This window comes from Chamaea fasciata, unplaced genomic scaffold, assembly GCF_029207755.1.
Source record: "Chamaea fasciata isolate MVZ Bird 193981 ecotype frontalis unplaced genomic scaffold, bChaFas1.0.hap1 SCAF_4, whole genome shotgun sequence".
In the NCBI taxonomy this organism is placed as follows: Eukaryota; Metazoa; Chordata; class Aves; order Passeriformes; family Sylviidae; genus Chamaea; species Chamaea fasciata.
The window spans coordinates 1,277,587-1,288,543 of record NW_027094089.1 but is presented as its reverse complement, the minus strand read 5'-3'; the positions used below and the strand labels follow the sequence as shown (position 1 = coordinate 1,288,543).

Below are 10,957 nucleotides of genomic sequence, written 5' to 3'. Positions count from 1 at the left end.
CATGGCTGAGGTATCTCCAATCCTGTGTCCAGCTTTGGGCCCTTCATGACAAGAAGGACACCGAGGGGCTGGAGCGTGTCCAGGGCAGGGAAGGGAGCTGGGGAAGGGGCTGGAGCCCCAGGAGAGGCTGAGGGAGCTGGGAAAGGGGCTGAGCCTGGAGAAAAGGAGGCTCAGGGGGGACCTGGTGGCTCTGCACAGCTCCCTGACAGGAGGGGACAGCCGGGGGGGTCGGGCTGTGCTCCCAGGGAACAGGGACAGGAGGAGAGGGAACGGCCTCAGGCTGGGCCAGGGGAGGGGCAGGTTGGACACCAGCAGGAATTTCTCCATGGAAAGGGTGCTCAGGAATTGGCAGGGGCAGCCCACAGAGGTGGTGGAGTCCCCATCCCTGGAGATGTCTGAGGAATGACTGGATGTGGCACTGAGTGCTCTGGCCTGGTGACAAGGTGGTCACAGGTTGGACTCCGTGGTCTTTTCCAACCCAAACGATCCTGGGATTCCCTGGTCTAGGAGGAAGCTGTGATGCACTGGTCCCATGGGGGGCTATGTTCCAAAAATAAGGGCTGATTGCACAGCAATTCCAAACTCGGGTCCGAACAGAGTCGCTCGTTAAGGGGGAGCAAACAACATTGATCAAGGCCTCACACGGAGGTGTCTGTGCCCCGAGCTCATTGCAGAGTCTGCGGCTGCAGGGGCACATCTGTGAACGCTGCACATCAATCCACACCAGGCACCGGCAGGAAATGAGGCACCTCGCCAGCGGCACTGGGCAGAATTAGACACCGGAGTAATTAATTAACTGGTGAGAGAAGTCACAGTCACAAGAATAAGACTGGACCACAGTAACAGCTCTGGGACTGCCTGTATAAAAAGGTGCATTTTAAGGCCTGCCTGAGGGAGGATTTTAGGGAAATTAAATCCTGAAGGACAATCCAAAACTGCTAGAATGGTTTCATTTTGAATCTTTTAAAGAGCTGTCTGGTTTGGCAGACAGGAAAAAGCAGGGATTAACACTTTTATTCCTTACTAAGCACAGGGATATTTAAAACCCTTCACAGTTGGGATGCAAGTCAGCAGCAGAATCCGTCTTCCCAGGAGGAGGCAAAGCTTGCCCAGTTCACTTTGTCATAAACCCAGTTATTTTAGGACCTCCTTCTGCCTGGGGCCTGTCTCCAGGTTTTCAAAGATTTTGTCACCACTTGAAGTGTTTATAGCTCTGAACACTAAGAATTCTGTGACTCTTTGTAATAATTGCATGAAGCGACTTATTTTTTAAGTAAAATCCTAGTTTATTACAATGAAAATTCCACAAGCATGTTGAAGAGGGTTTAGTTGGACGTTGGGTTTGGTTTTTTTTTTTTAAAGCCAGAACTGCACCATTTTAAATCACTACAACAGAACATAAAGCAACATTGTCTTGCATCATGCCTCTGCTGCTCCTCTTCAGGGAAAAGAAAAAAAAAAAAAAGGCATAACATTTCAAGGAAAATAATTAAAGGAAAGTATCACATCAAGACTTTCTGCTTTTAGTAAGCTAAGTAAATTTTGTATGTAGCGTAACTCCTTTAGCCCATCCGTAGATTTGACATGAAAATTCTAAATTCTTCATAGATAAATGATGAGCTTTTGCTGTCACAATGCAGTCCACAGTTCCTCACCAAGAACAGATAAAGCCTTTAAGGTGAAAGCCTCAAGTACTGCACTAGCACTTAGTGACATCAAGATGCTAAGATACAATTACCTTCCACAGACAGATTTATTCTTAAGTTATTTAACCTAAACTCTAACCACACCAAACAGATGGTAGATGCAAAGTAGTTCCAGCGAGAAAAGTACAAGAACTTCAGCTTTCAAATATTTTAAACAAACAAAGAAGCCAGTTGCCATTTTAGTGGCAAAAGAGACTCTCTTCTGCAAGCAATGATTTTTTTTTATTCCACTAAAATGTGCAAAGGAAAAAGTCTCAAAGTGAGAGGAATATCAGCAGTTCATACTGGACATGAAGGAATAAAATCCTTTAGGAATTAAATCCTCTAAGCCGTTTTCTTGTCATAAACTCCCATGGATCTTCTCGCAGCACTTCCATTTGCAATGCCATTGCTTTCAGACTGCAAATAAAAACACATTTTCATTAATGAGATGTCAGATTAGAACTTCACACCTAAAACAGGAACAGCTGGTGACAAAAATGGCTTTTAGAAGCAAGGCCAGTAAAGATCTGTGAAGACATACGGGGCAAGAACCAAAAGTGGTGGTGTCTGTGCAGATTTACAAATTATTACTGCCTCAGGGGGAAAGGAGGAATGAGGGCAACGACAACACTTACAACTCCTTGTGTCGTGACGGACAATAAATAATAAAAGCATAAATTTATATGCACTAAGCATCCTCCCCCATTACGGGTGGCAGAGCTGGCTGAAGAGAGGGGCTGTTTTTAATCTCCGCTTCGTACACCTGTTGCAATTTACCAAATACTTCGCCTTTTGTTTTTTTTTTTTTTTTTTTTTTCCCCCCTCTGAAAGAACAGCCAGCTGTTACAAAAAATTTAATTAATTAAGCTGTTTCAGGGTACGGGCACAACCCCCACTCCTCCGAGACCAGAAGGTGTCTTGAAGCAACCTTCTAGCTGGCATGTTAGTGTTGTTTTTAATTAAACAGCCACCGAAATATCTGTAAATAAGATCATCCGTAAACACCCGGCTACCGGCAGCTGCCCCGAGGTGCCACTGGGTGGCTCATTCGGCTCAGCTGGGGGAATCAACCTTACTTTGTGGCTCTCAGATCCATCCTCCTGGCCTCCCTTGGTGGCTGCGGGTCCCTGCAGGTCCCCTGTGCCCTGCCTGGTGTCTGGCGGCTCCTGCACGGCCCTCTTGGGCCAGACGCGCTTGATGAAGGGCGCAATCACGGGGTAGATGTAGGGCTCCACAAACTTCTTGTAGACCCACAGCAGGACGGGGATCACGATGCAGGGGATGCACACCATGGCCTCCTCCTGCTCTGGCACGGAGATGGTGAGGGGGGGAAAAGAAAAAACCAAACAGCTTAGGGTGGCGGCGTTCGCTGGGGAAACAGTATTTACGCAGTAAATAAAGAACGCGTTTGATATTCGAGCACAGGTTATTCTCTAATGATAGGTCAGCTGCTAAAGTTTCAAAAAGGCTGCGCGTTCCAATGTTATAAAGCCCCCAACAAAGGGGACGCTCTTGCCATTTTAAACAAAAAAAAAAAAAAAAAAAAAAAGAAACAAAACAAATGCAAACCGATTTGCTATTAATCCATCAGTCCTACAGGGGCAGCTAAGAAAAACAAATTCAGGAAACAAGAGTTTTTACTTAAACCGCACAAAGTTTAGCCCAGTTCCTGCTCTATTAAGAGCCCAAAGGTTTTATTTTGCTCAACCCATTTTTATTTGAAATTAGACAGCAGAGAGCAAATCCATCCAAATGGGTCGCTACCACTGAAGGGCGGGACAGTGGGAAACGGGGAAAAAAAATTCCAGTCAGGATTTGAGAGAATTAGAATATGGGTTACTTTCCTCCTCCTGCCCTCACTTGATCCCACACCAACCCCATACAGATAACTATGAGAAAATGAACCATGCCCTCTCACCAAAACCCCACAAGTCTTCAAAATTCACACCTTGGAGTCTATGCCAAAAGAAAAAAAAAAAAAAAAAGGAAAAGGCAGAAAAGGAAAGCAAGGAGGCACAGAGGATCAGCTGGGAGAGGAAACAGTTAATTAGGGCTGGACCTGTCTCTGCCAGTGCTGACGAGCAATATATTAGACACAGTCTGCTGCCACAAACTTTGCCCTTCACAGTCCCCCTCTCTAGGCTGCTGACATCTCAGTTCCCACAGCAAGAAGCAAAACAAAAGCTTTCCAAGATGGAGAATGGAGAAACAGATGTGCATACATCACTAGGGGTCAGTTTTGCCTTTTTTTTTCCTTTTTTTTTTTTTTTAGCTATCCCGAAGATTTTTAGCCCTGTGGAAAAACAGAGTATCAGTTCCCAGCTGACTGCTTCCAGGTTCTGTTCTGGCTGCTTCAAATACAGCTTAAATGTACCCTCTGAAGTCTGAGAAGAATCTTATATCGAGACAACAAAAATGGGTTAATTCTTTACAATTATTAAAAAAAAAAATTTCAGATAAGTGTCTCCACCAGAACTTCCTAAATATTAAATTCCCAGCAAAACGTGGATTCATCCAGCAGCGGAATAAAGTGGCTGGAGGGAACACCTCAGGCTGTAGAATCATTACAGAATTACGGAATTATTTTGGTAGGAAGAGAGCTTAAAAATAATTGCGTTTTATCCCCTGCCATGGGCAGGGACACCTTCCACTGTCCCAGGCTGCTCCAAGCCCCATCCAACCTGGCCTTGGAAACTTCCAGGGATCCAGGGGCAGCCACAGCTGCTCTGGGCACCCTGTGCCAGGGCCTCCCCACCCTCACAGCCACCAATTCCTTCCCCAGATCCCATCTTCCTGCCATTCCCTGTGTCCTGTCCCTCCAGGCTCCCTCCTAGGGAGACAGCACGCGTTGTGCTGCCTCTGCAGCCGCTTCCTGTCGAGATTCCCGACCAAAACACCCTCCGTACCTCCTCCCGATGCACCAGCGATCCCCTGGGATCAGGGTGGAACAGCGCCCTGAGGAATCCCCTCGGTGACTTCGGCGATGCTCCGCCACCTGGTCAGCAGGGAGAAAAGAACAATAAAGAAGGGAAGGGAAGGGAAGGGAAGGGAAGGGAAGGGAAGGGAAGGGAAGGGAAGGGAAGGGAAGGGAAGGGAAGGGAAGGGAAGGGAAGGGAAGGGAAGGGAAGGGAAGGGAAGGGAAGGGAAGGGAAGGGAAGGGAAGGGAAGGGAAGGGAAGGCGGTGGGACGGTGCCGGGCCGGGTGTCCGCTGTGACGGGCGGTGCTGCGCCCTCCGCCAGCCCCGCGGCGGGGCCGGCAATCCTCGGCACGGCACGCCTTCGTCCCCGCCGGCCGAAAACCGCTACGAGCGCCAAACCGCCGGGTTTCCCCCGTTTTCCATAAAGGACGAGCCAGCCTGAGGAGGCCGGATAATGTCAGGCGCTACCGTTCCGCTCTCCGAGGGCGGCTGGGGCCGGCGCAGCCCGTCAGCCCCGGGCGCCGCCGGGCACACGCGGGCCGTGTGGGGTAGGGTGAGGCGGGATGTGGGTGCCAGGGTAGGTGGGATGCGGGGAAGGGACTATTCCCTGTTCCCGGTGCTCCCGGCGCTCCGCACCCACCTGCGCCCGCACCGGAACGGCCCCGCGCTTCCGGGGCGGCGCTTCCGGCCAATGGCATGCGACGGCGCACACCACGTGACGCGCCAGGCCCCGCCCACAGCCGCGAGAATAGGGACACGGACAGGATTCCCGAATATCCCGGATTTGGGACAGGGGGGAATTGTGGGATGGACCCCGCAGGCCGGCTTGAAGGTCGGATCTTGGGAAGGAATTGGTGGCTGTGAAGGTGGGGAGGCCCTGGCACAGGGTGCCCAGAGCAGCTGTGGCTGCCCCTGCGTCCCTGGCAGTGTCCAAGGCCAGGTTGGACGGGGCTTGGAGCAGCCTGGGATAGTGGAAGGTGTCCCTGCCCATGGCAGGGACTGGAGCTGGATGCCTTTCCAAATCCCTTCCCAGCCAAACCTCTCTATGGCTCCGTAACATTCACTGGCCCTGCCCCAGAGAAATACCCAGCACCAGGTCAGAATTTGAAGCAAAACACAAGCAATCCAAATTTCAGAATTTTATTTATGTACATCTGTCCAGGCAGATTTACTCCCGAGCCATTAGCTTTTGCTTCTTCAGCTTCTTCTGAGATATCTGGGAAACAAATAAAGAAGGAAACGGTGAAATGAGACTTTCCAAAACATCCCAAAGTTCTCTTTTAGGAGTGCTAAGAACTGTTTGGAATTCCCTCACAAAATGATACACTCATCACACCTGCAGGTGAACAGGAATCCCTACCAGCAGCACACTGCTTGCTGGCTTTAAATTCAACTTAGTTTACTGCACACACCCAGGGCTCACACACAGTCCGGGAATGCTGTAGCTGCTTTGAGGGAATGAAGATAAACCTCTGTGGAATTAAAACTGTTCTTAGGGTTTTCAAGTACTTAACACTTTTGTTGAAAATTAACAAGCGGGGTTGCTCAGAAAGAACTTGGTTTTTTTTTTTCATGGGCATTCCAAAGGTGTCCTAAGATAGTCATCACAGCAACCCCTCTGTCTGCGGGATCTCTCCCGACAGAGTTACAGTGACAGAGTAACACATGAACAACACACTCTACCTTTTTCTTCTGGGCAACTTCCTCCTCTGGCTTGGGCACGATCTGCTCCTTCTCGGTGAGGATCATCTCGATGTGGCACGGGGAGCTCATGTAGGGGTTGATCCTGCCGTGAGCCCGGTACGTGCGCCGGCGCATCTTGGGAGCCTTGTTCACCTGGATGTGCTCGATGACCAGGGAGTCCACATCCAGACCCTGCCAAGGGAGAAAATCCCGTTTTCAGCTTTAAATAATTTATCTCGGCAGCAAAAACGTGAGGGATCGCCCCAGACACCACTGCTGGGCAGTGGAACAGCCACGCTTGGTGGTGTCACGGAGCTCAAGGTTTTCCAAGGATTTACCACTAACACACCCAGGCTTGGTGGTGCCATAGCACTGAGGGTTTTCCAAGGATTCCCCACTGACACAGCCAAGTTGAGCGATGCCATGGAGCTTAGGGGTGTCCAAGGATCTGCCAACAGAACGGCTGAGCTTGGCAGTGCCATTTAAAATCACAAAGGCCACCCCTCACAAACAATTTAAAATTGTGCTGATGGCTCATTGTCTAATGGATATTTCATGGTTACTCAAAGGTGTCACAAATTATTCCAACGCTGCCAACAAAGCTACCAAATTCAGCACTATAATGAAGACAGCAACTGACCAAGAGTCTGCAGATTTCAGTTTTGCAGATTTTGAGAGATCTGAGCAGCCCTTTTGTGTGAAAAAAAATTTAAATTTAGTTTTTCCCTGTGAAAAATGGTTGCTGCCATTTCAACTTAAGACCACACATAACCTGCTTTAAACAGGGAGCTCCACCAAAGCCTCCAGACAATTCATTTTTTTGGACAAAAAAGGTGGCAAGTAGCTGTCCAGGTCAGTGACACCCAGGCCAGGGGCGCTGACAGCACGGCACCACCCTTCTTTGCTCAGCAACACCCACCTTGAGCTCAGCATTGCTCTCTGCATTCTTCAGCATGTGCAGCAGGAACTCTGCACTCTTCTTGGGCCAGCGGCCCTGTGTCCAGCCCCACTGCTTGGCCTGCAAAGAGAGGACAGCAATCAGACTCCAATTTACCTTTTATACACCTTTAACTTGCCATTATCACAGAACGGCCTGGGCTGGAGGAGACCCTAAAGCCCATCCAGTGCCACCCCTGCCATGGGCAGGGACACATTCCACTGCCAGGGATGCAGGGGCAGCCACAGCTGCTCTGGGCACCCTGTGCCAGGGCCTCCCCACCCTCACACCCACCAATTCCTTCCCCAGATCCCATCTGGCCCTGCCCTCTGGCACTGGGAAGCCATTGCCCGTGTCCTGTCCCTGCAGGCCTTGTCCCCAGTCCCTGTGCAGCTCTCCTGGAGCCCCTTGAGGCCCTGGCAGGGGCTGGGAGCTCTCCCTGGAGCCTTCTCTTGTGCAGCTGAAGAGCCCCAGGTGTCCCAGGCTGGCTCCAGAGCAGAGGGGCTCCAGCGCTGGCAGCATCTCCGAGGCCTCCCCTGGACTGGCTCCAACAAATCTTTGTCCTTCCCGTGCTAAGGACCTCACACTTTACAGATTATAATCTATTCTATTCTGCCGTGCAGCAATCCCAACAAAATTTATTCCCTTGACTTGATGCTGCCAACTAAACACAGACACTACAAGCAGACGCATCTTCTGGAATGAATATCCCCTCTTTTTTTCCCTCTTGAGCAACCTGCTCTGGTGGAAGACCATGCCAGGTTAGCGGAGTGAGATGAGCTCTGGGGTCCCCGCCACCCCAAACCACGCCATGATTCCGTGTTCCAAGGCCAGTTTTACCACCAGCAGCGATAGGCGATGCCCACATCATCCCCACATCCCCTCTGTGTCCCTGGCACCCCCATCCCGAGGCTCCTTGGCCACGTTTCCAGGGGCTCACCTGGGCGCAGCGCCCGACGCCGCCGTTGTAGCGCCGGAAGGGGACACACTGCTTCTTCAGGGTGACATCCTTCAGGTACTTGGTGGCCTTGCGGATGTGCATGCCCTTGATGGCCTGCGCCGTCTCTCGAGTGTTCTGCCAGCAAAGAGCACAGAGAAAAGATCCCCTGATCAAACCTTTCCAAGGGACAGCACCAGCACAACCACTCCTCTCCCCTCCCAGGATACAATTCTTTCTGCTGCAAAGAAAGCACTCACCATAGAAGACCCAAATCAAAGAAAGAAAAATATTTTTTTTCCTTCATTACCCATTTTTCTAACCCTAACCACTGCTGAATTTGTGGTTCCAGCACACCTTTTTTTTTTTTAACCTAGTGGCTAAATCCAGCAAGGAAATTTGTAACTCTTAATAAAATTGTAATGTAAGTACTTGTACTTCTCACAGCTCCTCTCTGGCCAGTAATCAAAAAAAAAAAGCAAAGGATGGATAAATCCCTACTAAAATGTCAAATATAGCATCTCAGTCGAGGAAGAAACACTGAGACAACTGTTAACAATGTTATTTTCTCTAAAGGAATCATAAGAAAAGGATCAGAAATAAAAATTAAGGATAAAAAACCAGTCTTCTTAACAGCATTTACTAATTTTGTAAGCCCGCTCTAGCTATAATTATAGCTATTCATTAAAAAATAAACCAAAGTGAAAACTTTGTATTATATTAAGCAGTAAATGATCTGCTAAGTTCCGGTTTTGTGATTCAATAACACCTTGGAATTCTTTTCTGCACCTAAGCCTTGTCTACACTGAGGTCCTTGTGCCAAACGCCACACAACCAAAGAGAGCAGGAGAAACGAGACAAATTTCACACTAAGCACTAGCCTAATGTCTGATAAATTCACCCCCCAGCTGTTTTGCTCCCGTGTTTTGTTACATGAATTAGACAAGTGCAATTTTAGAATCCAGACTCTTATTTTTATGTGGATGGAGACCATTGCCGAGCAGCTAACAGCAATCCTTTAACGACTGAAGAGTAGAAGACACTTCCTTAAAAAGAAAGACGGGACATTGGGAAGGAATTGGTGGCTGTGAGGGTGGGCAGGCCCTGGCACAGGGTGCCCAGAGCAGCTGTGGCTGCCCCTGCATCCCTGGAAGTTTCCAGGGCCACGCTAGATGGGAGCTCAATCCCTAAACACGGCACAGTGAAAAGAGATTATCCCTACAATCCGTTTCAATCCAAAGCAGCCTGGGCCTCTTTTAAAAAATAACAACAAAAACTAACAAAAAAACCCCCACGTAAAACAGCAAAATAACTTGCAAGTCCTGCTAACCTCACACCCCTTACCTTGAAGTGCACACGCAGGTTAGATCCCCGCGACTTGCATGCTGCAGGAAAGAAAAAAGACCACGTTTTAAAGTCAAAACCTCACTGGTCCCATGAAACTCCTAAAACACGGAACTCCCACACGAACTCTCCTAAAACAGCAACTCACATTTCGTGGGGTTCTCCGGATCCAGTGAGTAGCGCACCATCTTGAGAGCTCAACTGAAAAACACCGATTAAAACATTTTAAACCTCCCAACACCGGCACGCAGGACCCGGACTGCTCCCCTTACCGCCGCAGCTGCTCAGAAATAACGCGTTCTTTTCACAGTTACATCCAAAGGTGTCCTAAGAGAGTCATCATCGCAGCCACGAAATCTCTCAGGCCTGTCCCTTCCCCGCACCCGCGCCCGCCCTCCCGCGCGCCATCCCAGGGAATACCGCGGACACGGGGCATTGTCGCAGCCATCCCGGTGCCCGGGACGCCGCTGCCGGCGGGGATGGGGCGGGATGGGGGCGGATGGCGGTGGATGGCGCGGGGACCGGGCCGACCATGTCTCCTCACCTCGGGGCGGCGGCCGAAGAGGAAGAGGAAAGGGCGGGGCGCGCCGCCAGCGCGCGCGCGCGTCTCGCGAGATTTCGCGCGGGGAGGGACGGCCGCGGGGCCGCTCCGCCCCCAAGATGGCGGCGGGGGCTCGCCGTGAGGGCGTGGTGCGAATAGAGCCGTTTCCTCGCTGTCCCTGTGAATAAATCCTGCTGTGGGGGAAGACGCCGCGGTATTCATGCTGCTATGGGGGAAGACAGCGCGGTATTCACCCTCAGCTCATGGTGCAGGTGCTTGTAGTGAGGAAATCGGCGTGCGTCTGGCACGGCACCACCAGCCGCCCGAGGGAGGGGGTTGCCCCGCCCCGCGCCGGTGCGGCCTCGCCTTGAACGCTGTGGGCAGTGTTGGTCGCTGCCATAAAAGATGTGAAACTGTTAGCGCCAAAAGGATGGCTGCGGGAATGGTGAAGGGCCTTGAGGGGGAGCTGTATGAGGGGCCGCGGGGGGCGCTTGGCCTGTGCTGCTGGAGGAAGGGGAGAGTCGGCGCAGTTTAAAACTTTACCGTGAGGGAAGAGGAAGGTCAGGCATTGATCTCTTCTCTCTGGTGACCACTGACAGCACCCAGCGAACAGCTGGAGCTGTGCCAGGGAGGTTTAGGTGGGATACCAGGAAAGGTTCTTCCCCCAGAGGGTTCAGGCACTGCCCAGGCTCCCCAGGGAATGGGCACGGCCCCAGAGCTCCAGGAGAGCTTGGACAGCTCTACCAGGGATGCCCAGGGTGGGATTGGTGAGGAGCTGGACTCAGTGGTCCCTGTGAGTGTTTTCCCACTCAGGATATTCTGTGGTTCTGTGATTCAGTCACTCGGGGTGGAAAAGACTTCCGAGACCGTCGAGTGCAGCCTGTGACCCATCCCCACCTTGTCACCAGCC

General features: G+C 50.9%; 2 protein-coding genes and 2 non-coding genes across 4 annotated transcripts; all 4 read right to left on the bottom strand.

The window, feature by feature from the left end:
* Positions 1-1,262: 1,262 nt before the first annotated feature.
* Positions 1,263-5,287, bottom strand: CUNH18orf32 (chromosome unknown C18orf32 homolog). The gene is made up of 4 exons (XM_066180699.1): positions 5,246-5,287; positions 4,595-4,683; positions 2,765-2,989; positions 1,263-2,105 (listed from the first exon to the last, which is right to left on the bottom strand). Exons 3-4 carry the CDS (start codon positions 2,978-2,980, stop codon positions 2,031-2,033), a joined length of 291 nt encoding a protein of 96 aa, XP_066036796.1. The 5' UTR covers positions 2,981-2,989; positions 4,595-4,683; positions 5,246-5,287; the 3' UTR covers positions 1,263-2,030.
* A 442-nt stretch (positions 5,288-5,729) lies between these two features.
* On the bottom strand, positions 5,730-10,075 carry RPL17 (ribosomal protein L17). Its single transcript, XM_066180698.1, has 7 exons — positions 10,051-10,075; positions 9,655-9,707; positions 9,507-9,547; positions 8,166-8,300; positions 7,208-7,306; positions 6,289-6,480; positions 5,730-5,821 (listed from the first exon to the last, which is right to left on the bottom strand). Exons 2-7 carry the CDS (start codon positions 9,692-9,694, stop codon positions 5,774-5,776), a joined length of 555 nt encoding a protein of 184 aa, XP_066036795.1. The 5' UTR covers positions 9,695-9,707; positions 10,051-10,075; the 3' UTR covers positions 5,730-5,773.
* Positions 6,146-6,218, bottom strand: LOC136289077 (small nucleolar RNA SNORD58). The gene has a single exon (XR_010720702.1). It is a non-coding gene; the product is annotated as a small nucleolar RNA SNORD58 (small nucleolar RNA).
* LOC136289083 (small nucleolar RNA SNORD58) lies at positions 9,786-9,854 on the bottom strand. Its single transcript, XR_010720707.1, has one exon. It is a non-coding gene; the product is annotated as a small nucleolar RNA SNORD58 (small nucleolar RNA).
* Positions 10,076-10,957: the final 882 nt, after the last annotated feature.

Bases quoted from the DNA above. Each gene is read 5' to 3' on its own strand.
- CUNH18orf32 (XM_066180699.1), bottom strand. From the start codon at position 2,980: ATGGTGTGCATCCCCTGCATCGTGATCCCCGTCCTGCTGTGGGTCTAC. The intron at 2,106-2,764 runs GTAAGGTTGATT...TTTTATTTGCAG, and splicing joins ATGGATCTGAGAGCCACAAA to TCTGAAAGCAATGGCATTGC.
- RPL17 (XM_066180698.1), bottom strand. From the start codon at position 9,694: ATGGTGCGCTACTCACTGGATCCGGAGAACCCCACGAAAT. The intron at 9,548-9,654 runs GTGAGTTGCTGT...TCTTTCCTGCAG, and splicing joins TCCGGAGAACCCCACGAAAT to CATGCAAGTCGCGGGGATCT. The intron at 6,481-7,207 runs GTGGGTGTTGCT...CTCCCTTGGCAG, and splicing joins AGAGCAATGCTGAGCTCAAG to GGTCTGGATGTGGACTCCCT.